The sequence below is a fragment of the Strix uralensis genome, chromosome 2, assembly GCF_047716275.1.
Source record: "Strix uralensis isolate ZFMK-TIS-50842 chromosome 2, bStrUra1, whole genome shotgun sequence".
Classification (NCBI taxonomy): domain Eukaryota; kingdom Metazoa; phylum Chordata; class Aves; order Strigiformes; family Strigidae; genus Strix; species Strix uralensis.
The window spans coordinates 57,138,242-57,163,297 of record NC_133973.1 but is presented as its reverse complement, the minus strand read 5'-3'; the positions used below and the strand labels follow the sequence as shown (position 1 = coordinate 57,163,297).

At 36.7% G+C, this 25,056-nt stretch overlaps 1 protein-coding gene across 2 annotated transcripts in view; it reads right to left on the bottom strand.

The window, feature by feature from the left end:
• The window catches only part of ANOS1 (anosmin 1), a 151,602-nt gene that overhangs the window by 27,137 nt on the left and 99,409 nt on the right, over positions 1 to 25,056 (bottom strand). For both annotated transcript variants that reach the window (XM_074858854.1, XM_074858855.1), the window contains exons 6-9: positions 20,184 to 20,313; positions 10,499 to 10,701; positions 7,851 to 7,998; positions 2,898 to 3,041 (exon numbers count right to left, since the gene is read on the bottom strand). In XM_074858854.1, coding sequence (XP_074714955.1) covers positions 2,898 to 3,041; positions 7,851 to 7,998; positions 10,499 to 10,701; positions 20,184 to 20,313 — 625 coding nt within the window. The remainder of the gene's footprint in view (positions 1 to 2,897; positions 3,042 to 7,850; positions 7,999 to 10,498; positions 10,702 to 20,183; positions 20,314 to 25,056) is intronic.

The following is a 25,056-nucleotide window of genomic DNA, read 5'->3' as shown; positions in this document are numbered from 1 at the left end:
GCTCTGCAGTAAATTTCACTAGTAAATTTACAGTCAGTACCTCATCCATGTACTACAAAACCTCCAAACTCCTGTAAGAGCTTATAGAAGCTGCTAGCTTCTCAGGAGCAAGTAACTGGCTATATTTCAGTTCCACACGAGGCAATAGCTTCTGCTAAGTTACTGCATATGCTGTCACTCAGAACACAGACATTTTCTTTTTAAGAAAGAAAAGAAAAAAGCAAGTGTGACAAACTGCCATATTCTGCCCCTTTTCACACACCTTTGTTTTCACTGTTCATTATGTGAGAAAAATGAAGGCAACTTCCACTGCACGGGCAGGGCATATACCTAAACACTCTGTATGTGACAGAGCTTGCTCCCAGCATGTGACCAAAATGGACCTCTGGTCCCCCTTCTATAACTGGATGTACACAGGTTCATACAAGATGAGTCAGCTGTACAGTCAGCAACTCAGGAACTCAACTGGTCCATCCCTGGCACAAGGTGACAGTATTTAAATCCATGTCATTTCTAACAGATCTGTGCTATATCTGTCTTTGAAGATCTCCAAGTGTGGAGATTACACCACTTCCAAACACTGTTATTTCCAAGCTATAAAGTATTCCCTGACTTCATTTAATCTTAATTACCTCTCTTCTCAGCTGCTATGAGAATGCTATCTTATTTCTTTTTATAGGCATTTATAACTTCTATTACAAATACTACTTCCAGTTATATAACACAATGCGGGATTCAGCTCCAGATTTAGAAGACAACATTTAAGTAACTACTTAAATGTAACAGTGTAACAACTACTTATAAGCTCAATATCCAAGTTACCATTATAATTAGTGGACACCTAGTTGAAGATACCTACTTTGGAACAAGATGAATATTGCTGTACTGGTCATAATTTTTCCTCCATTAACTATAACAGTGAATTTGGAAAACTACTTGTAAGGTGAATTTCATTAGGGGCACTGGCATTTTGGTCACAGGATACATAATCTTTCTTCTGGAAACAGGCTGGCAGGAAAAGGGCTGCAGCTGGGTCAATTTTCAACTGGGCTGAATCTTGCCTGTAGACTGTGAGTTGCACAACCTGGCCTTATACCTGTGGGAGACATCATAGTCTCCTCATTTTTGAATCTTGTCCTTCAATTTTTTCAGTTCAAACTGCTCAGAACTGAACGTCAGCTCACAGAGAGATGTTAGGCATCTCTTAGCCTTCTACACAAGTTGTCTAGGCTCTCTTCTATACTCAGTAACGAAGAGACATCTCCAGAGAATGATTCTGCTGCTGTGTGGGATGAATTACTTCAGAAGTCACCTGCTTTTCTTTTTTGACTATAAAAGGAGCTTGGACAACGAGTTGACATCTCACTTCCAGAAGACTAAAGCTTAAGGTGATCAGTCCCAATCTCAGAATACATAAATCTCACTTTGGATAACCAAAAGCATATTGTTAAGTAAACTTAGTACTCCCAACTTTTATTTAAACTTTAAATTATTCCAGCTTTCCGTGAAGTTAGACAAAAATGAAATATGATGAGGAAAGATAGAAAAAAGAAAACTAGCATAGTCAAGATAGAGATAAACATTTAAAATGAATGTGTAGTCAGGCTGAGCCAAACCTTGAGGATTTTATGGAGGAATAAGCATTTGATTTGAAAGTATTTGATATAGCAGGACTAGAAAGGTAAACATTCAAACAGGGAGGCACTTTTTAAGAAGCAAAAGATAACTCTCACAATCCACACCATTCAGTGTGACATATTCCTATGTTACATAGCATAACTGAATGGTTATAAAGCCCTTCCTCATTCAGGGTGGTGCCACATACACGTAAACCCAAAAGAACATAAAATATTTCTAAAATTCTTTGAAAAATATAGAAGAAAATGTCATTATCCATTTTGTAGACCTTTATTTCAAACACAAAAATTGAACGGATTTTATACATGTGCTTCTGCTACACATGTAGATTGCTCCAAGTTAAAACACTAACAGTGTTAGCACATTTTCAAATAACAGCATATGAACCTGTTATGGCTAAGCTGGAACAATGTGTAACAACCTATATGCTCCTAAAGGGCAAAAAAGGAAAATCCCTTTTTTGATTAGTGAATCTGATTAGACACTTAAAATTTATGGCATTTTTCTTTAGACTGGAAGACTTAAACATAAAATTGTTGTTAGATTTTTCTGAAAAACAGGATGAATGCAGTCTAGCAGAAAACCCACTTAAAGATTTTTTCAGTGGTTGTGGCCAACTACTCATCCTGTTCTAATTCAAGGTGACTGATAGAGTTTGATATAAAGCCTATCATGGCTTTAACATGAGCCAGTATAACTCTAAATTTTGTGGTTCAAACTACAGTTTAGTTTTTGTGACACCACTGCATGATTTCCATATACATTAATTCCCTGACTCATTTCTCAACTGACAAGGTCCAAGTGATACTGCAGTAGCATCAGCAGAAAATCTGCCTGGGAACTGTCTGTGATTGAGACCCTCCAACCACACTCCAGGGAGACAACATTCATAGCCACACTAGCTCTGTTGAATATAAGGCCAAATTCTGGTTCCCTATTTAAAACTTTCCAGACGCAATTTCCACCAAACTAAAAATTACCTCAGCTCTGGGAAGATTCTGTGTCCCAATGTGACTGTCAAATTTTTGGATAGCTGATTCATGTCTTTTCCCTCTGCCAGACATTTACACATTCATATCACAAAGAGGAGAGGCAATGTTTCACTCTAACATGAAGGTGAAGGGAAGAAAGGATGAATGCAGGATTTAATTTTGAATGATTGAACAAGGTTCATTATATTGTATCAATGTTCTACAACTCGGAGGTAGTTGATGAGAGTTCCTCCTTAAAAAAAAGGGTAAAATAAAAATTTGACAAACCTGTCTTCTTCCAGTAGACTTTGACCTGAAGTTGATTGTCCTGATAAAAAGGAGTTCCAATTTTAAGAAAGCGAGTGGGTTTTCTTCTTTGAAATGTTGGGTAAGGATCTACCAGGGGTTTCCCAGCAGAAGATGTCTGTTCCTCTGCAATACACAGAACAATCAGGAATTATTTGTTTACGTACAGTGCCGTATAGTGACTATGTTAACGGTGCTGAAATTCAGAAAATAATAATATCTTTAATCCAAATTATCTTATTCTAGTGTCTTACCTAATTAAATTAATATAAAGAACAAACTGTCCATAAAGGTTGAAAAGCATATCATTTGTTTTAAATTCAGTCAAAAAAAATATTTAAGGCCGGAGAGAAAAAAAGGTAAATACATTTTAACATGAAAATGCTCTGTAAAGTTTCAAAAGAATGATAAGGAAAGGGAGTGTATTTATATCCCCAAGAACAAGAAATGTTAACACATTAACAGGCATAGTATCTAGCAGTAGTTCTGTATGATCATCATGGTCTTTATATTTGTGCAGTGGCTGAATATACACAAAGTCCAAGGATGGCACTGAGTGTAACCCACAGAGTGCCACACACGGTTATTACATCAAAGTAAATATAGTCCTTTGGTATGTTATACAAGAACACTATGGTCAGATTAGAGATCTTTCTTGCCCACTTTCCTGTTTCCAACAGTGAACAGTGAATGCTTGGGAAAACATTGTAAGAGCAGAATTAACTTTGAGCAATTCCCTTCATGTTATGTGCCCAGCTTCCAACAAGCAACAGTAACTGGAGGTCCTTCAGCAAGCATTTCATTTGGCAACAGTTCATCACTATTTAGCAGGGTTGACAGTATTTCTAGATATTTTCAGTTGAAAAGGCAGCAATGCTGATTCAAACTGCATTTTCATTGCACACTTGCAAATATATCAGTTCTGATTAAGAGGACAGTATTTGCATCAGATTAACAAAAAAAGGTGTATTTAATTCAATACCTAAATGAAAAGTAAAGATTCTAATAATTAGGAAGTGGCAAATTATTAACGACATACTTGAGAGAAAGAGGGGAAGTCTCAGGTTTCAATAATTACCATGAGTAATATGTAAACTTGAACATTGTGTCCTACATGTAGCTTCAGCTGAAACCCACTTGTATTTTGGCCAAATTTTACTTCATCAATCCTTTCCTTAATCCAATACAATTTTACATTTTCTTTGCTTGTTTTAAATTAAAGTAAAACTACCAAACTTAAGCAAATTCTTTCTCAGGGTAACCATAATGTTTATACTACCTAAAAGGAAATCGGAAAGTGATAGAGAGTACTGACTTAAATCTATTAGGTATACCTCAACTTTAGGTATTGTAATTTTACTAAATCTCTGCTTTGCTGTTCTCTGTCTGCTCCACTTCCAGAAAAAACAGGACACCAATTTAGAATACTTCTATATAAAGATCAAGAGAGAGTCTCTTGCTGCATTTCCCAGAAGTGAAGCACACAAATATAGTGAGGCAATGTATTTCTGAGTGGAGGGAAATATAACGCCAGAGGGCCAGGGTCAAAGCTCACAGAGGTCTCTAGGACTAAATTACTTCAGTGGGTTACGAACTACTCTCTATTCTGACAATAGGAACAGACACCTAAAAAGCCAGAGCTTAAGTCCACAGAGAGCAGAGCAACTGACAGTGGGACTTCAGCAAAATTGGCATGTTGCTTCTGGAACTACTTCCCAAAGGCCATGGAAGTCCCCAAATAAAGTGGGGGCATGAATGTCATGTCCTAGATAATATTTCAGACAATATTTTTTTTTCTTTTTCGTATTTCTCCATTTGCTTCTGAGTATTCTCAAAAGTACCTCAAGCAGGACTGGCTCTGCACCTAACTAACTTCAGTGAGATTCAGAATATGAATTTGCATCTCCCCCAGGGGTAGTTTTTATTTGTTTTTCTATGTAAGCTATAATTTAGCCATTTTTTTAAAAATGTCCAAGAAGGTCCTAATACATTTCTTATCAGTGCTCTATCCACTAAAATGTGTGATATCAGTGGTTTAGGCTCAAAGAATCTTGAATCCTTGACTTCATGTTTTTAACAGAAAGGATGCTCAAATTTGTCTACAAACTTATTATTGAAGTACTCTACCGTAAACAAATATGTGTTTTAGTTCTCACAAGCACTGATTTGCAGTTAAAAAGAAAATACTACTTATTAACTAAATGGATCTTCTTCATCTGAACATAACATTCAAATACTTGAAGTACATAATAAAAATATTGTTCTTGGTATAGTATTACTCTGGTTTAAAAAACAATACAATTAACAAACCTTTTAGTGCAAAAAGGTCACCACAGTGAAGTGAAATAAAGCACAAGGCATTAGAAAGTCAATACTAATTAGACATTAGTAGATAGCAGACTTTCACAGAAACTACTGAAGGACTGTTTTCTGAAGTAAAGCAATCAAGGAGAGGGCAGATTATCCAAGAAAAATCGCAGAAGGAATTTAAATCTAGCTGTGGTGATGATAGCAAAGAGGTGCCACTGGAGTGGACAGAAAATGATGAAATCACGAAAATCATGCATGAGGTATAGGGTAAATGAACTCCATTTGGTAGAGGATTTGTAAGTAATAAATCAGATGTGATCTGCATCAGATTCTGAAAAACACAATGTTTTGGAGAGGGAAAAGTGAAAAGAAAATCATCTCCCAACACAAACCCATTGGTGATACAGACCATGAGAGACAGACTATTAGTGAGACCATGGAGAGTTGCTACAGCACTACCAGCAAAAGAGTTTCTCACAGTAAGTATAGAATGGTACCAAAACCAACACAGTCCAATTACTCAGCTTCAGTTTAGAGGGCTTTTGTTACATAGAAAGCCTTTATTTACTATCATGTTTAAAGACTATGATGATCCGACCTAATGTCAGGACTAGCAATAAAGCCTGACAAACATCAGTTGATTATTTATCCCTGCTCCCAAGAGGAGAAAGTTTTAAAGCTATTCTCATAGTAAAATGAGAGAAAAAAATTCAACAGCTTGCCCAATGTCACTTTGTCTGGGTGTGTATAATGGCACCTAGAACTTCATCCCAGTTACCAGGACACAGCCCAGCCTCAGACTCAGGTGAATTCTGGCACCAGCCTTCTCCTGTGATCTGATGTGAAGTAAACTCAGATTCATGTTCCTTCTCAGAGCTGTGATGTAATCTGGTGAAAAGACAGTCAAGATGACTGGACTAGTCAGTCAGACTAGCTAACCTTAAAGCTTAGCACTGAGATCCAGAACTTCATAGAGCGAGAGAAGACTAGGGAGTGGGGGAGTGGTGTAAAAAAAAAAACCAGAAAATTTTTGGTTTTTTATCTAGCAAAATGTGCTTTGCGGGGGGGGGAAGAAAAAAAAGAAAAAAGAAAAAGCAAAACCAACAAAAAATTCCTAGGAAAATACTCAGCAAAATAAGAACACCTCTCATAAGCACCAATGATATGCTTCTAGTTGAGCTCAGTTCCCACCATAGTTTTTCTTCTATTACATCTCCTGTGTACATATAGAAAAGAAAGGAAAACTAAATGTGGTAACTCAAAGAAGCTTTTGATATCATGCACAGTCCTGCAATCTAGGTCATTTTTCTAGGTGATGACAGAAAGCACAGGTACAATCTAGCAGAGTCAGTACGGAAAGGGCATAACTCTTATATTCACTTACATTGTGCTTCATTAAGGATTTAACCCAAACTTGCCTTATGTACACACTGTGGAGATTCAAGCTTATATTCTGGTATGGATTTCAAGCAAAGACTCGGTGTATTGAAGAGATGAAAACTTGGCCTTCTGTTGTGTCTTAAGATTGCTCAAAAAAGTAGTAAAAATGAACTTAATATGGGAAAAAGGATATTTAGGTGTATTTTTTCTTCTTGGTACATTAATATGGGAAGCAAATGTAGATCTGAAGGTTCATCATAACTAACAACTACTTTAAAATATTTTATGTACATCCAAACTGAGTATGTTTGCAGAAGGGTCCAGCAACAATAGCTGGATTAGGATGAAAGTAGTTAGTTATGTTATACAAATGGCAACAAGTAAAATTTAAACTTTGAGTGTATTTTTAAAAGAGAATGTAAATGAATGAAAAATGAAACAGAGCCAGGGCAGGATATTTAAAATTATATTCTTTAACATCTTATTATCAGAATTTTTCTCTATCAGTTAATCAGACACATCAGCAGTTGAGGCAGTAACTCAGTATTGTAATTGTACAAATAGCATTTAACTAAGACTAAGAATCAGATTCAGATACGCTTTTCAATTATATTAATTAGCTTGTGAGGTTGTAAAGACCTTTACAAGACATAACCTGACATCTATAGATCTCAAGATTTTAATTTGAATGTGGGTCCTATGTGTGCAATATTTTGAGAAGGCATTGCTTACCAGGCATGGAACATCTTAGATTCCCTAACAGAAGAGCTGAAGTTTTATATCCATTCATAGTAGATAAATATTTGTGTGGTCCAAGAGTATGACTTAGTGGGCTACTCAAAACAGTCAGGATTTTGAAAAACATTGCAAGCTAAAACTGCCCAGTTAAGACAAAGACTCAGAAATGGTTTTATTCCAGCCACTGACAAATATAATCAGTATTTATACCTGTATTGTATTTAAAAAATATTAACACCACAGTCATGCAAATGCTTCCATTTTCATTGCAGTTGTTCACTTTAGGCAACTAGGATCTAAGAATTAGGCAAAAACTGTCACCAATTTTTAGATAAGAAATTTAACATTAAGAGGTTACTCAAGTTGACCAAGACAGGATCACTATGCTATGCCTGCTTTAAAAAAATGGGTTTTTTTTAAAATTGAGAAATTATTATATAAAATATTCGTATTGCAGATAAAGGAGAGACAAAGCATTCAGCATAGTCTTTGAATACAATTACTCACTATTATTCCTGGTGTCCTGAGTCGTGCTAAAATGGAGAGAAACCTTAGCACTTTTTAGGCGTATCTGACCCCAACGTGTTACTGCTTGCAGTTCTACATTGTAGTTGCTGTTGGGTTGGAGTCCCTCCAGGACCACATAATTTTGGGCCTATAATAGAATAAATATACACAGCAGTTATAGTATTACTGAAACACAGGCCCTTATTAACAGAGGCCTGTCATCTTAGGCACACTACTTTCTTGAAATTCAAAAAGAAAACTCATATACAACAGAGCAAAATTTCCTTTCTTTAAAAAATATATTTTATTGGACTCTGCTTTTCTGTGTCATTTTTAAAATACTAACTTTCCTGATGTCTACGTAATTTTGGCAATTCCTTGGCAAATACAGACATGTATTGTTTAGGCCAAAACTAAAGGGTCTTTTCCTATATAACAAGTTTTTTTCTTATGCCAAAATTATTTTAGCCAAAGAATTTTAAACTTTTTATTCCCCGATTTCCGTGTTAGCAAAGCAATTTAAAACTTTTTCTAGAGACAGCCAGTCTGAAGACAGCTAAAATCCAACATTTGTCAATATTTTCTATTTGTTTCAACTGCTGAAAACAAAAATGAAAAAAACCCCCACCAACCCACAACCAAAAATACCCCCCCACTGGTAAGACCACTTTTCCTCTATAGAAGCGAAAACAGAAAAGAAAAAATACAGTATTTTGGAAGTGTCTTAAATGGGGAAATAACAGAGTAGGATTACCATTCTCTGGTCAATAACCTATAAATTAAGGCAAGGAACATGATATTGCAAAGAAGAGTCAAGGCTTCTCAGTAGTCTTACATTTCTTAAATTTTTAAATGTATTTATGAAAATGTCCTTCTAGGCCATATCTCAGAGAGAAGACATTACTCCATGTTTTCATTAGAATTGTTTATGCATCTGAAGTTTGAAGGTCAATCCAGAGTGAAAAAGATAACCATGTACTGCCATATTTAACACTTCAGGAATTGTCAAAGGCATTTAATATTAATTACCTTTACTTGTTTTGTGCTGAGGTATTTGTAACACTGATTCGTAACATTCTCAATTAACAGTGTTAATACTGTAGTCAAATTATTTCAGTGTCTATGTGGAATTATTTCATATGGAAATCATAAAATTATTTGGACTAGACTACATCTAAAGGTAAAAACTTGGCAAGAAAAATCTTCAATAATCTTTAAAAAATAAGATTTTTCTGCCTTTCTTATTTTTTTTAAACTTTAATTTATTTTCCATTTTTAGACTGAATTGTTGCTATAATATTCACATGACCATTGATTAGCAATAGCATCCAGAGTGTCCTGTAGGGAAGTCTGAATGTCACTGGCATTGCTATACAGTTTCATGACATGCTGCAGAAGTACAATGAGGCAGGAGTAATATGAAAGATATTCTAAGAGCCTGCCTTGGCTCTTCTGGATTTCCTTATATTCAAGGTCAGAACTTGGTCCCAATTACTGTAATGCTATATACTGGATCTGTTTTAACATATTTATATGTAGGATGCACCCTACGCAAAGTGCCAACACAACATTAAGGACCCAGCTCAATTTTAAGATTTTCTGGGTTTTGTGATTTAAGGACCAGCTTGTGGAGAGAAAGCTCCACTGTATCTTTAGACTGTAGCCTGTCATGAAGGTCTCTAGCCAAAGGCAGCTTTCCTGAGAAACACAAACTTTTCTACATAGCACAGTCCAACCCTATTCCTATGTTGCCAAAGTGATTTTTTAAAAGTACAACAAAGAACTAACTTTCTTTTCTGTGCATATTTACTTGCATGAATTCAGCACACAGCCTTCATTGCATTTATTTCTCTCACAGTTTGGTGACTGAGGGACAGAGAGGAAACTATAATCCCTCCGGCTGTCATTCATCACAGTGCAAGTAGGCAGCCAGAGCCAAAACACAGTGTTAACATAGACATGGGACCAAATTCTCACAATGCGTTTATTAAAAGCACTGAGAATTAAGTTCAGCCTGTTATCTGTTCTGATTTCTATTTCTATTAACTACTTTAAAATAATATGCAATATGCTTAAGGATATCACAAGAGATAGCTTTCCAGTAAAGTAGTATTTGATACATGATTCAAGAAACTTATAGGAACTTGCTGCTATGAAAATATGCCAGATCTTTGGTACAGCAGCTTATTTAAAGAGTTTTGGGTTTGTTTTTTCCTTGGACCTATACTGACAATTTAATGATTGCTCTATATGACAGTGTCACAAGTTTTATTTGCATAATGAAAGAACAACATGACAGATGATGATAGGCTTTTTAAATAAAACAAGCACTATATCTTTAAGAAGCATTAATAAAATAGTCCTAAATTTAGAGGACAAACAGCATTTAACTTTCTATTCATCTCTCCTGCAAAATCTTAATAGATTTTACCTGCATTTTAAGGCAGAAGTCTACTTCTCTCTGAGTTCAGTGAAAGATAGGGATTGAAAGATCAAAATTGCCTATGGGGTTGGTGATATTAAAAATTAAGACCACTACTTTACCAGCTGCTGAAATCATTGCAATTTATCACATATTTTATACTTACACTCTATTTTGTGCCAGAAATAAGCCATATTTCTGCCTCATTTACTATTTTCTTTCTTACCCCATCAGTAATCTTCCTTCTCTTTTTTTTAGCTGGGATTACATATTTGCTATACGTCCAGCTCCAGAAGACTTTGTAGTGGTGCACTGGGATATCAGGCTCTTCTGGAAGATCCCAAGTAATCATTACATTCACACTCCCATCATTGTTTGCACTGATATTGGCAATTCTGATATTAGATGGAGCTGGTGGAGCAGATGGATCTGGAATTTAAAATAAACAAAAACATTCTAAAGTAAAGACCATCTTCAGTAAGGTAAAGACCATCTTCATCTTACGTATTTACCAGGCATACACAAGCTGGATTAAACACTCTCAATATACTGAAAAAAATTCAGGCAAAATTTTCCCATAGGTGATAGGGCTTCTTGTAAATTCTAGACATTCAAACTCTACTGAAATAAAAATTATGAATTAACATCTAGTTTTGTCATTATTCTGTGTTGTCAGTAGTTCACAAACATCATGAAGCTTTATCATGTGCTACAAATGGCCTTGTGTAGTCATCAGAGAATTGTACGGTGGAAACACTGAATATTTTTTCAGTGTTGCCAGACAATTCTCAGATGACAAAATTATGTTTCTACATGCTGAATCTTTCTTCAAAATTCTAGTATTGATATCTACGACCAAGGAACACAAACACTTCCTTAGAATAAATATAATTAAGACGTAATGATATATTACACTTTCATAGAAGTCTGTAGGGCTTTTTTAGAACAACAAAAAGCAATTAGCTAACCCTGTGATTTATTTTGCTATTCTGGTTTAACTTCTGGTCAATATCAACTGAGATATTGTTCCTTCAGTTGTATTTGTGCTGACCCGAGAGTCCAGAAGGACACCTGACAGTCAGAGGTTCTGATACTGAACCTTTTCCAGTATTAAATGTTAGGTCCTCCTTGTGGACCTGATATATAATATCTTGGCCCCAAGTAATGTGAATCAATGGAAATTTTGCAACTGAGCTTCTGAAAGTCCAATTTGCTATTTACTAACTCTTACTTTTTAATCCTACTTTTTAAGTCCTACTTTTTTTTTTAAATGCCCATGGTAGCCAAACATTGGTGACAAAATATAAGGAAACTGCAAAACCAGAATTTAAGTAAAAGTAAACAGTGTGACTCAAAAAAAATTAAAAGTATATCAGGCAGAATAAAGGAAATTCATAGTAATTAGGGCATGTTATGAGCCTGTAGACAAGAAAAAAAAATCTGATTGAAAAGAATATTTTCATATAACTTTTTAGCCAAATGAGCTACCACTTATTTGCCAGAAATAAAACTGAAGGTGTGCAGAGGGGACACCAGGCATTAATTTACTGCATGGTTCACCTGCATCTTTTTATAATGGTAAATGAGCTGTTAAACAAACTTTCCAGGCATACTAAATTCATCAGATAATCCCTATGACAAATGGTCTCACTGAAAAATTCCATCATTTAGTTCATGCAAACAGACACATTCAGAATTAATAAAGACAGCATTTCCCTTTTAAAGATCAGCAGATGTGAAATAATGGCTTATTTCTGTTATTCAGCAGGACTCTTGGTTAAATAACAATGGATGCTCCTGTTTGCTCACACATGCCATTTTAGTTAAATAGTAATGGAAGCCCCTGTTTCCTCACACAAATAATTCAACCTAACTTTTGGCCATAAAGTTACAAAGCATACTTGAGTTTAAGAATTCTAGAAATTTAACTTAATTTTCAAAATAATGAGAATTCCTTATTTCTCCTCACTCGTTTTTTTTTAATCAGCTTGCCAGCCAGTTCCCTATATTTTTTTCTGGCTTTCAAGAAGCACTGTTCTTACACCTATTTCCTTACCTGTGAAGTAACAACTCCATCTTAAAGTATACAAAGCTATTTATAATGGAAGGGATAAATTTAAGAGATTAATTTAGTTAAATGGTCTGTACTGTTCTCTAACACAACTTTTTACTCATTTACTTCTATCGTTTAATAAAATAAGTAGATATAAAATTAAATTTAGGTGCAATAAATATAAACAGAATCATGATTCAAAAATCCCAAATCTTTATTAAGTACTCATCTTCACTGATTTAAAATGTTAGGGGATTTTTATGTTATATGACAATGTATTATGGCAATAAAACATTTATAACCTGTAGTGCAACATGATCATATTACTGTAGGTGAATTATTCAGGTTATCTCCCAGAAGTACTATGCATCATGTATTATGTATACATAACATATGGGATAGAATTAAAGTGTTTCAGAGAATATCTCTTCACAAATGGTCAGATACAAGCAAAAACAATTGTAACCATAAAACATGTTTGACTTCATTCTGCAACTATAAAAGACTCTGAGAGTAATTAAAAAAATCTAAAAGTTAAATGAAATAGCTCTTCTGGGTAAAGTGTATTACATGATTTAAAATGTTTTGAAGTTCTATTCACCAATTTTTCATAGGTCTAAAAGCAAATGACCAATTTTACATTCTTCTTTTTCAAATGTTTCTGTCCCCATAAGAATGTAATATAGTCTGCAATTTTCCTTGTGTAAAGCTAGTGACTGACCAGAATAGAGCTTTTATATGTCTCAGAATCACAAGAATTTGTGGGGTTTTTTTAGGGTAACTTCAAACATCCCTGTTTTTCCCTGTGACATAAGCAGAAAAAGAAAACACGAGGATCTATGTGCATACTGAAACCAACAGATTATTTCTATTGACTTCTATAGAACCAGCATTTCACCCTGTACTTTTTATAATTGCACAGTTTATTGAAAACATTAAACAGTAGCATTTCTTCTGTGTTCACTAGAAACAGCCCAGTCAGCAGACAAAATGCTGATCCATACTTAAAAGAAAACCTAGTAGTGTTTCTCCTTTGCTACGGGAGAATGTAAACACTGTACTAAGAATCATTGGGTAATTGCAGTTAAGGAAAGAATGTCCTCTTAAAAGGAATACATATGTGAAATAATACAGCAACAGCAGAAACATTTTCTTGAGTGCCCCCTTTCTTCAAAGTCTCTCTTTCTCATGTCTTGCAAATATCATCCACAAAAATGTCTTTGAACAGGAAGAAGAGTGGTGGTGGTAGAAGACAGAAAGGAAGGAGATTTGCAGTTGACAGACGTGTAAAGGCAAGACATTTGAAAGTGCTACATTTTCTAGAAGAGCTTTTTTAAAACTAGTTGACTAAACTGGATAAAATAATAAACCATAAGGAAGTAAGATGTCAAAGATGAACAAGACTTAATTTATTACAGCTTTGCATTTAAACATCTGAAGAGAACTTGTCTGATTGTAGAGACACAATGGTAAAATATTTCTTGGATTTGGGGTGTATTACCTGAAATATGAGGCCACTTATTGAGCATTTTATGTCAACTGAGGATCCACTCCATACTTAGCATTTCAATACCACTATATAATTTATTAATCTATTACTATATATTTCTGTGACACTCATTACTATTACAACTGAAGAACTATCATTTTTTTTAAGCCAGAACGCCAAGAATATTAATCTTTTCTTTCATTTGAAAGGATTGAGTTTCACCAGCAAAACAAACAGGTGTGAAGTAATAGCAGCAAGGCAAGATATTGTGATCTCTGTTATTAACAGAAAAAAAACCTAAAGGACCCAAACCCCACCCTCAAAAAACAATCAAAAAACCCCCAACATCCTCCACTGCAGACCTCTCCAAAGCCCCCTCCCCCCAACAAAACCCAAACCACCAAAAAGCTCAAAACCCAAAAAACTGTTAAGTATAAGAGCATGTTCCTCCACAACGCATGTCTGCCAGTCACCAGATAACAGATGTGCTGGCTTCTTCTACATTACTGAATGGAGAAGTCATGCTTCTACAAGGTGTGCTGCTATGCTTATGTCTATGCAGACATTAAAAGCAGTATACAACTCGTGATGAAATACTTCAAAGTCTAATAACTGGTACTGGATTATAAAGCTTATATACATAAGGTGTTTGTTAACCTGACTATGAAGCTAAACTGGCATTCTGCTGACTATAAAAATAACAGCCATTCTACTGTTAGTCTTCATATATCTGTGATCCCCTTGACTGACTGTCCACATGTGTAATTCAGATACATGAACATTAAATTACTGGAATGGAAACTACTGCCAGTTTTTCAAACATAAAGTTCTGAAATTTTATATACATGAATTTATCTGAGTGTTAAATCAAATTCTTTGGTTTGCAGAAAGAGTGGTGCTAGTTGCAGCTTTTCCTTTGCAGTTTATACTACAACTCAAATAAAATAAAAGTCATTATATATATATACTAGAATTTGGCACAGACAGCTGTCCTCAAATCTGAAAAAATTCTGCTCTCAGCATCCTGACAAGTAAATCACTTCTCGCCACTAGAAATGATAGCTTCATTAGGTCAAGGCTGAAGCTGCTGTTCCAGCACATGGAGTAAGTACTGCATTTGTCTGGATTGTATCTGGTTTGAATATACCCAAAGGACTTAAATTCCTGTCTTGCTGGCTACTCAGCCATCACAAGCAAAACTCTGTCTCCAGTTCCCAAAAGGGAGGATTCCTTGTTACAAATAAAATAAAAAAAGAAAACCCTCACATCATCTCCATTTCAAAATTCACATCTTCCCACACTCATATTTGTAAACATGGTGAATAACAATTTATATTTTACAAAATTCTTTCAATCAATAGGATCTGGAGCATTTTCGCAGCCTTTAACAAAACAGTATACTCAAGAATCACATCATACACTCCTGTAATGCATCCACTTTGGCTTTAGAAGTGGCAACTGTAGTGAAAACAGTAAATGATTTGGAATATAAGTCAGAGAAGGAAATAATGAGATTGGAATCAGAATTCTCATTCTAGGCTGTAAAAGCGATAGCAAGTTTGACTCTAATTTAAACCCTTTTTTATAGAGCTTTTTTTTCTGACTTAAAATGGATCTCTCATTGCTATCTTTTAAACGTTGGACCTTCCAACTCTAAAAATCTGCTGAAGCTGCTCTACAGACAAGTTTCCAACCATTAAACAGTTCCAAGGCATAAGCAGGAGGAATGGCTTTGCCCAATGGAAATGGCACACATAAACCAGCTGTGCAACAGTATAAAAAAATCATTGGTCCCAAAGGAGCAACAGAAAGAATTTTATTGCCGGGAGTGGGTGTCTGTTCTGGTTTTACTAACACTCAGTAATGTATGCATGAAATCACATCCAGCATGGTACTTATGTGCTGTGAAAACAATGTTGTCTGCTTCCTTTTGCTTGACAATTTATCCTGTGTATGCTAGCCACTGCCTTCACGTTGAAGATAAAAACCTTTAGCAGAGGTAGAAGGATCGGATGGTTTGGGCTCATTGCATTGATCTTATAGCCTCTTTTTGTTTCAGAAAATGGCACAGTACCTAACTACAGACCAGCAAGATAATACATTATGTGGAAATGCCTAACACTGATCCCTTTAGTTAACTGCAGTCTCTGTTACTAAGAGTTCATTCTCATCATAGGTCATAAAAAGCTAGAAAAAATAGCCTAAAAACTCTTACCCAAATGCAACAACTTAAAAATTGTATTACTAGTGCTAAGCAGCTTCGAACCAGCTGGTTAGGCTATCTGGTGCCCGCTCTCTGGGAGAAAAGTGCAGGTAGCTTTTCATCCAAGGACTCATTTATGGATAGTAGAAACAGTTCTCTCCTGCTCCCAGAGAAAATTAAGCATCATGTAGACAGTCAGTGAAAATATGAAGAGAAATATATTTGTACCTTTAGGGATCAAAAATGTTCTGCCAGGCATTCTGTTAGTTTTATTTATTGGTGTTATTGCAAATTGCTGCCACTCAGTTGAAGATAAAAAGGAAAGCATACACAATTTAAAAACCCTGCAAAGTGAAGTGGAAACCACTGTCAAAATAGCAGAAAGTTTTGATCAATTTTAGCTGACCATATCAATCTGAAAACCTATGTGTGGAGTTCTACTTCTAGGAAAGAACCCACTCTCCTAGGTGCAGTATTCATTTCATTTTATAGCCACTCTGCTCCAACAGATAGGCATAGTCTAATCATGTTTCTTGTAATTTTGGAATCACATTTTGGCAAAATGAAGAATCACTTCATTCCCTGTGAAGGGTCGTGCCAGACAAGCTCATGAAAATCCTTCATTTCCTTTATAAAAAAGAAATAGCATAAAAAAAATCCCTGTTTAAGCTCTGAATATTTCATAAATTATCTCAGCTGTGTCACTTTGATTATTATTTACAGATTAATGCCATAAATGAACACGAGGCAGTGTGAAACAGCTAATAAACTTTCACCTCAAATGTTTACAGTATAAGAGCATCAAAAGCTGCAATAGATAAAACCTCAAAACACAACTAGATAAAGAATGGTAAGCTGAAATGATTGATGAAATACTCTTGTTTTCCTGGTTGTCTTTTTCATGGTTGGGAATTTAAATTAATTTGGATAATAAGGAGCTTTATTTAGTGATAGAAAAATTAATGGAAATTATATACCTCAGAAGACTTAACATTATTTTGAATAAAACAGAACCTTACTTTACTGTGCCTACTTAGAGATCAGATTTTTTTGCATTTGCAAAAACCACAAAATAGTATAAAACAGTATTGTAGTAACCAGACAAAAAGTCTCTCTCCCAGTAATTACAGCACTAATGTTTTTGAATGTTCTTTATAACAGCTTAAAATATTTAATGACAGAGACTTTGTGGTGCCATACTCCTCCTTAGATTCAGATTATGTATCATGTTTTTCCTCCTTTAAACTAAAAACAAACCCAAATAATTTGCTATTCATTATAACTTATGAGCAATTGGTAAAAGTTCAGCATCTTTCATGAGAAACTGTCTTAGGAATTGCTGTCATGTTTCCTGATCAAAGGGTTTCTTTTTGAAGAAAACTTCTGTTAAATCTGACGAAGATAATAATCTTCTCTTGGTCTTGGCACAACAGGGTGAAGTGAAACAGTACAAGAACTGATGTGCATTTCTGTCCGCACTTCACACAAATGTAGCACAGACAGTCAGCAACCTTCCAAAGGTGATATGCCAAAGTCCACTTTCCTTTTCCAAACTGGAGGTTAAATGTGCCTGCAAGAGCTAAGCAGGGGCCAGTAGTTGCTGGCACTCAAAAAACTAGGCACGTCTGAGCAGCAGTTTCTTGCCTCTCTGCCAGGCAGGGGATGCCACTTCCCACTGAGATCCAAAGTAGTAATTAAGTGGCTATATGACACTATAACTGTTACCGCTATAAGCGCCTACTTGGGGACATGGAGGCTAAGAGATACTGATTGAAGTATCCCAGTATCATTCCCAAAAGTCACCACCTAGCAGTGTCTTCATGTGAGTCACCTAGTTCATCCACACGTTTCATTTGGCGAACACGGTATCTTTACAACCACTGACAACCTCTGACAATACCAAGCCTCTAAAATAGGCAAATGAGCTGCCAAAGTAGGATGATTTTGGCTAAGAAGCTGATCGCTAACTGAACTCCTTGCTGTTTGTCTGGCAATTCACGATTCTCTGCAAAGGGCTGGATTTTAGATTTGAAAAATGTTATTTTGAGAGTTATAGAAGCCTTTTGAACAACACTGGCTACGTACTTTCTGGTATTATCAAGATTATGTTATTTTGGTTTATTAAGAAAGAGCATGCAGAGGTACTACTGGTTCCCACTGTCCTTGTCACAAAGTCCTAAAAGTGCTCTCCACTTCCACCAGACAGCTGTGAGCAGTACTCAAGGAGAGCAAGTGCTTCAGGGGTAGCTGCAGAGACCACAGAAAAAGAGGACTCTGGTATCTAACATGTAATCATTTCAAAACCACAAGCTCCTAAAACACAAATCACTGCCAGCTGGGAGACTATTCTGAAGAAATATCCCTATGTGCTTATCCTGCTCTTACACTGTTCTCCATAAACCCACTTTTGGCTGGGGTCAGATACTGGGCTAAAGAGACCTTCAGTATGACTTACCACGGATACTCTTATATTCATTACCAATGTAGGTATTTTGAACAATATACTCCTGTGGCTAGCACACTCAGTAGGGGACGAATTATTTTGAAAGTAATACAAGCCTGCGTGAAAATGTCACGCTTAAGGCAAAACGTCAGTGTTATCATGACATATTATTATCTAATTGCAATTATAGAATAGTTGGAAAATCTTTACAAACTCAGTAAAACAACTGACAATGATCTCAGTTTAAAAGAAAGTTGGTGCCAGATTCAGCAACAAAGTTCTGTATCTGCTGAAGTGCTGCTCATGAAGAAAAGTAAAAAGAAAGCTACTGCTGCTGCTGAGTCCTTGCAGTAAGCTCAACACAGATTGAAGGAACTGAATTTTTGATGTGACTGAAATGGTATGATACTTAAGTATAATAAATTCTTAAAATAATACTTATTTTATACTTGAAAAGGTTTGTGGTCACAATAGTAATGGGATAGCTATCCCAGCCAACCTTCCTACCACAAATGTGGTTATAGCACAGAAAAATTATTAAGTCTAATGTATACTTATTCAGTAAGCAATTAAACCATCCGTACCAGCAAAAGCACTTGCATGCCTCTATAACTGCATCTATAATAAGATTTTTTTCTAGGACTGACTATAGCCAAACAGCAAGCTAAAAGGTAGCACAGGAACACATAGATGGCAGCTGCCTGTATACAGACAGATAATTCTGTCTGCAGAAAGTGGAGGAAATGCACTATTCTGTCACTACTAAAACAGGGATAAGTCCTTCTATTAGAAACTACCTCTATTAGTAGAGTGAAGAATGCTAGATCTCATTCTTTGGCACTAGTCAACTAGCATGGTCTGGCTATGCCCACATTATTGACTGCATTTAAGAGAGTGACTACACGCAGACCATCTGTCTGTTGGGAATAGTTTCTGGCCTGTGCTAACTCCTATACTACACCTGAGAGTCATCTGGGAAAATTTTGCTTTGCGTAGGTCAAAGGCATGCCAGGGACAATGCCAGCAGCTTCACAGGATGGGAGATACATTTCTGTCTCCCCCATCCCCCAAGTACCATTCACTGGTACAGAAATAATTTTCAAATTTTTTTTATTACCGAAACCCTTGCAAAACCAGAAAAGCAACAAAAATTCCTACAATACTTGTGGATTATTTGTCATGCCTTTCTAATGAACAGAAACATGCTACTTCGCATTTATACCCTTTTTTTCTTAAGCCCTTACAATTAGTGCTAGCAATGGGAAAGTTATATTAAAAGAGTCCACAGTTCCATCAAAACAATACTGCTACAATTATTTACAGTCAACAAAATATTTCAATACTCTACTAAACATATGTCAGCAAAATATTTCTTATAACTAAAAAGAAAAATAAGAGAAACCTCTCAGAGTAACACACCGAAACCCCAGTTCCTTCATGTTTCATGGTCAGGGTCATGTTGTTTGATACTAACCATGTGGAAAATGTTTAAAGGGAGGTTTATTCGTTGAGACCCCTTACTGATAAAAGAATAATGACATCTTTAACCTTTAATTCCTTTGTCAACTTCAAAAAAATCTCACACCATTTCTAAAGCTGGTGGCAAAACTACCCAAAAACCCATCTGTTAAAAACCTTCTGCCACAAAAGTAGGCAGATCAGGTTGTGCTTCACGTGTGAATGAGCAGAAGGTGAGCGCCAGACATAGCAAATGAAAACTAACCTTTCGAGGATCGGAAGTGCTTGCTGGGTGCCGTGAAGCCTCTCGTCCCATGTACGTTTACAGCTGCCACACGGAACTGGTACCACCTGCTTGCTCGGATGTCTGGCAGCCGAACCCGCTCATCCGTAGTCTGGTGGGAAAAATGTCACGCTTACACTCATTGTTCTGACATGGCTAGCTGTGCTATCATCTCCCATGCAACACCAGTTAGTCAGACTGAATACACACTGGTGTCAGCAGGCTGTATGCAACCACCTCACCTGATTCCAAGCATCATTCTGCACTGCAAAGCATTTACAGCTATGAACAACATCATATAACCACCCAATTTTACAGCGCAGGTCTCTTCTGGAAAAAGTAACCTTAAGAAAACTGGTGAAGTGTAAAATTCATTAAATTAGTTTTCCAGTTATGACAACCTTCACAAGCATATAGGGCGTTCAGGTGTTGACATTTCAGGGAACTCATTGCCCTTGGTCACAGGACTAATTTCTCCAGTTCTCAGTTGTCAGAGAGTTAGGGGTCCAAAATGGCTTCATGAAATCCAGCGCAGTGAAAAGCTATCTTTTCTGGTTCATAGGAAACACGAAACCCTCAGGTAATGAATGTAAGCCTTCTTCAGATCTTTGGCACTTATGTCAAAAAGACACTCACAGCCTTAACTCTTCCCTGCAGACTTTTCTCAGGTCATAGGAGATGACCTTTTCTCCAACAACACCCACTGAGACTGCTAGTGTCATGAGTTCAATTTCCAACTTATGTGGGGAGTGCCTTAACCACTGAAATATGGCATAAACATAGATGCACTCTGAACCCTTTCAGTAGGAGGTGTTTTATATGCTCTTATTCTGAGCCCTGCTTTCCTCTATCCTTTTTTCCCCCCTTAAACTTTTAAAGAGCTATCTTCTGCACTGTTTCTTATTTTTCCTGAGGTACAAACAGCAGAACTGAACACAGACTTCTGGTAACTGCTGAGTGACTGCCAAGTACAGAAGACATAGCATTTTTGTAGAACTCATCAGAAACTCATTCACTTGTTGAGGATTTTACTTTTGCAATTACCTCTTAATTATCCAGTTTTCCATTTATTTTAGGATTTCATCTTTATTGCATTTTAATTTAATTCTTTAATCAGAATAACACATGAACCTGTATATGCCGAAACATACTATACAATCATTACTGTTTATCATTACTGACCAAACATGCAAGCTCATTAAAAATGTAGTGACTTCAATTTATTTTTACAAGCTCTGTTTTCTATAACTTCAAAAACCCACCTTCCCTGTATAGGATTCAATGTTCCCTGCAATGATGCCAAGTAGTTCTCAAAAAAGGTACAGCATAATGTTATCCACCTGAGGATGTTAAGAGAGCTGGCTGATGTTGTTGTGAGGCCACTCTCCATAATCTTTGAGAAGTCGCGGAGATCAAGGGATGTCCCAGAAGACTGAAAGAAAGCTAATGTCATACCATCTACACAAAGGTCTTAAAGGAGGATCCAGAAAATTATAGGCCCATCAGTCTTACTTCAATCCCTAGGAAAGTTATGGAACAAATCCTCCTGGGGACTATCACAAGTCAAATGAAGCACATTATTGGGAAAAGCCAGCACGGATTCACCAAGGGCAAATTGTGCTTGACAAACCTGATCACCTTCTACAACAAAGTAACCTCCTTGGTTGATTTGGGGCGAGCAGTGGACATTGTCTTCCTGGATTTCTCAAAGGCCTTTGATACAGTTCCCCACAGCCTCCTCCTAGAGAAACTGATGCATTACAGTCTAGACAAGTGGTCCATGAGGTGGTTGGGGAACTGGCTGACAGGCTGCACCTAGAGGGTGGTGGTAAAGAGCTCCTCTTCAAACTGGCAATCTGTCACAAGTGGGGTCCTCCACTGAGCCCAACACTGTTTAATATCTTCATAAGTGATCTGGATGATGGGATCAAGTGTACCCTGATGAATTTTGATGATGACACCCAACTGAGTGGGGAAGTGGACACTTGGGAAGGGAGAGCCACCCTGCACAAAGACCTGGATAGGCTGGAAGAGTGGGCTAACAAGAACCTTACAAATTTTAACAAAAACAAGTGTAACCTCTTGCGCCTGGGAAAACACAATCCAGGAGTGCAGCACAGGCTGGGATCTGCCTGTGGGGTCCTGGGGGTCCTGGGGGTCCTGGTGGACAACAAGATCAACACGAGTGAACAGTGAGCTGCAGCAGCAAAGAAAGCCAACAGGATGCTGGGTTGCATCAACAAGGGCATCACCAGCAGAGAGAAAGAAGTTGTTATCCCACTCTACTCAGCACCCGTTAGGCCACACCTGGAATACTGTGTGCAGTTTTGGTCCCCACTATGCAAAAAAGATGTGGACAGGATGGAGAAAGTCCAGAGAACCACAAAGATGATCAAGGGACTGAGACACCTGCCATATGAGGAAAGGCTGAGAGAACTGGGCTTGTTCAGCCTTGAGAAAAGAAGGCTTAGGGGAGACCTTATCACCATGTTCCCCTGTTTAAAGGGTGGCTACAAAGAAGAGGGAGACTCCTTTTTTACAAGGATTCACATGGAAAATATGAGGGGTAATAGGTACAAGTTATTCCTGGGGAGATTCCAATTGAACACAAGAGGATAATTTTTTACAATGAGAACAATCAGCCACTGGAATACTCTCCTGAGGGAAGTGATGGATTCCCCAACATGGGACACTTTTAAGATTCAGCTGGACAGGGTGCTGGCCCACCTTGTCTAGAGCATGCTTTTGCCAAGAAAGGTTGGACCAGATGATCCTTGAGGTCCCTTCCAAACTGGTATTCTGTGATAATTTCTGCTTTTTGCTCCCTTTCCAATCTGTGTAAGAAAGTAGCAGCTGCCAACCTAACTCAGAGAGCCAGAACTTGAGGAAGTTGCTTCAGCTCTCCAGCAATGGTATTTTTAGAGCCCTGACAAGTAAAATTTGTATGTGTAATCCTTAATCTCTTCATGTTGTGACAAGTAAAATTTAGGGAAACAGACATCTCATTTGTGTGTGCATGTAAAGGTAAAGGAAAGAGAGGCTTTCTAAACTGCACTATTAACTGCTCTCAGACTGGCAAGTGCTAGAGACTTTGAGCCCCTCACATATTGCTGCTACTCAGAGTCCTTCTCCATTCAGACGACTGTATTTGTCTTTTTTAGCTCAAGCAGAGGTAATAGTCCCAATGCTTTCATTGTCTGCCTCATCTTCTTTCCTTTTTTTAGCTTTTATGTTACCTGTAGAGTGAATTATTTCATGCAATGAAGGGGTCCCCTACAGAAGAAAAAGCCTTTCTCAACCAACTTTTACTATTGTTTTCATTTTATGGAGCACTCAAATGCACTATTTTTTTCCAGCATGCAGGCCCACATACTCAAGAACTAACAGATAAGACACAACAGTGAACTAGAATAATATAAATATAATAGCAGAAAAAAACCCCAAGGATATATTCAGGCTACTGCTGCAACTGAAATCAGGGTAAGGACTAATATCTAATTGTAATTAACTAATAATAACACTGTGGGCTTTTAAAAACACATTTGCTGAGTTTATTTACAAGGCAAGCATAATCTGAATAGACTTTACCCCAAATTCCTCAGCTAAGGAATCTTGTTTATCATTTGCATCAGCTCATTTGTGTGCTAGGACTGATTAAAAGAAAGGATTTCAGTTGTGTCAGTCTTCCGTGGCAACCATGAACTACTGTAAAATCAAATAATCTGTCAATCCATATCACCAAAATTAATTTATGAACCTGACTTGGGCCTATTACTTTCATCATTCATTTTATTGGCAAAGCTCCTGGTAACTCAATGGCATGCAGGAAGTGTATCTGTAACTCCTGCATTATAGGCTATAAACTACTTTGGCACCTCTAAGCAACATTTACATAGATTTAATAAATTTCAAGAAAGAGCTAAATACTACTGAGATATCTTACACTAATGGTAAATTGAATTTTTTGTTTAATTGCTTTGGTTTAGTTAGCTCTCACTACTTAAGTATGTTTGGAGCTGAGATCATAATATTGAGAGTCCTTTCAATATCTACCTTATATCAATGTAAGACCACTAAATGGTATGCTGAGTGGTATTAAATAACTAATGGTTGAATTTCATCACATACCTAAAATTCTGCCTGAATATGAGAGAAATTAAACAACAATTTTATTGATTTCTTAGAATGCTGTTAGGTTTTTTTTAAGAATCATAAATAAAAGACAAAACAAAAAGATCACCCCTCAAATCATTAAGGGACCATAGTGACTATTTATTTTGGCTATGAATTACCCATTTACTTAGAAAAGGAATGTTTTGAAGCTAACCTCCAATCCTAATAGGTGTTTCATTTGTAATAAAACAACAAATGAGCTCTCAGACAAAATCATTGGCCAACATGTCCACCTTAATCACCATTCAAAGTTCAATGAAGACAAGGGAAAGTCCCCATTAATTATATTAGGATACAACTTTATATAAAGAGCAGCACATAAGCGCAATGACATAACCTGGAGAATACAGAGAATAGCTTGACACTCCTTCTCAAGAGTGAATTTCAGGTCCAAGGGACAACAGGCCACCTCCAATGGCCAGAAAGAAGAAAGTGGTTGGGCTTTCAGCTTAGAATTTGGCTGAGATTTGCCCAAAGCTGCCCCATTTAGGAAGCACCGATAGTTCTACTCCTCTCCCAGCAGTCCTTAACTGTTAAAGCCCTAAACCCTCTCCTGAAAGTAGTCCCCTCATCCTGTCTTTCAAAAGGGGATTATCTGCTATTCTCTTCAAAATGCCTACAAGAAAACTCCCTTTGGTGCTCATACAACTGACGAATGATTAAAGTACTTACTCAGACCATG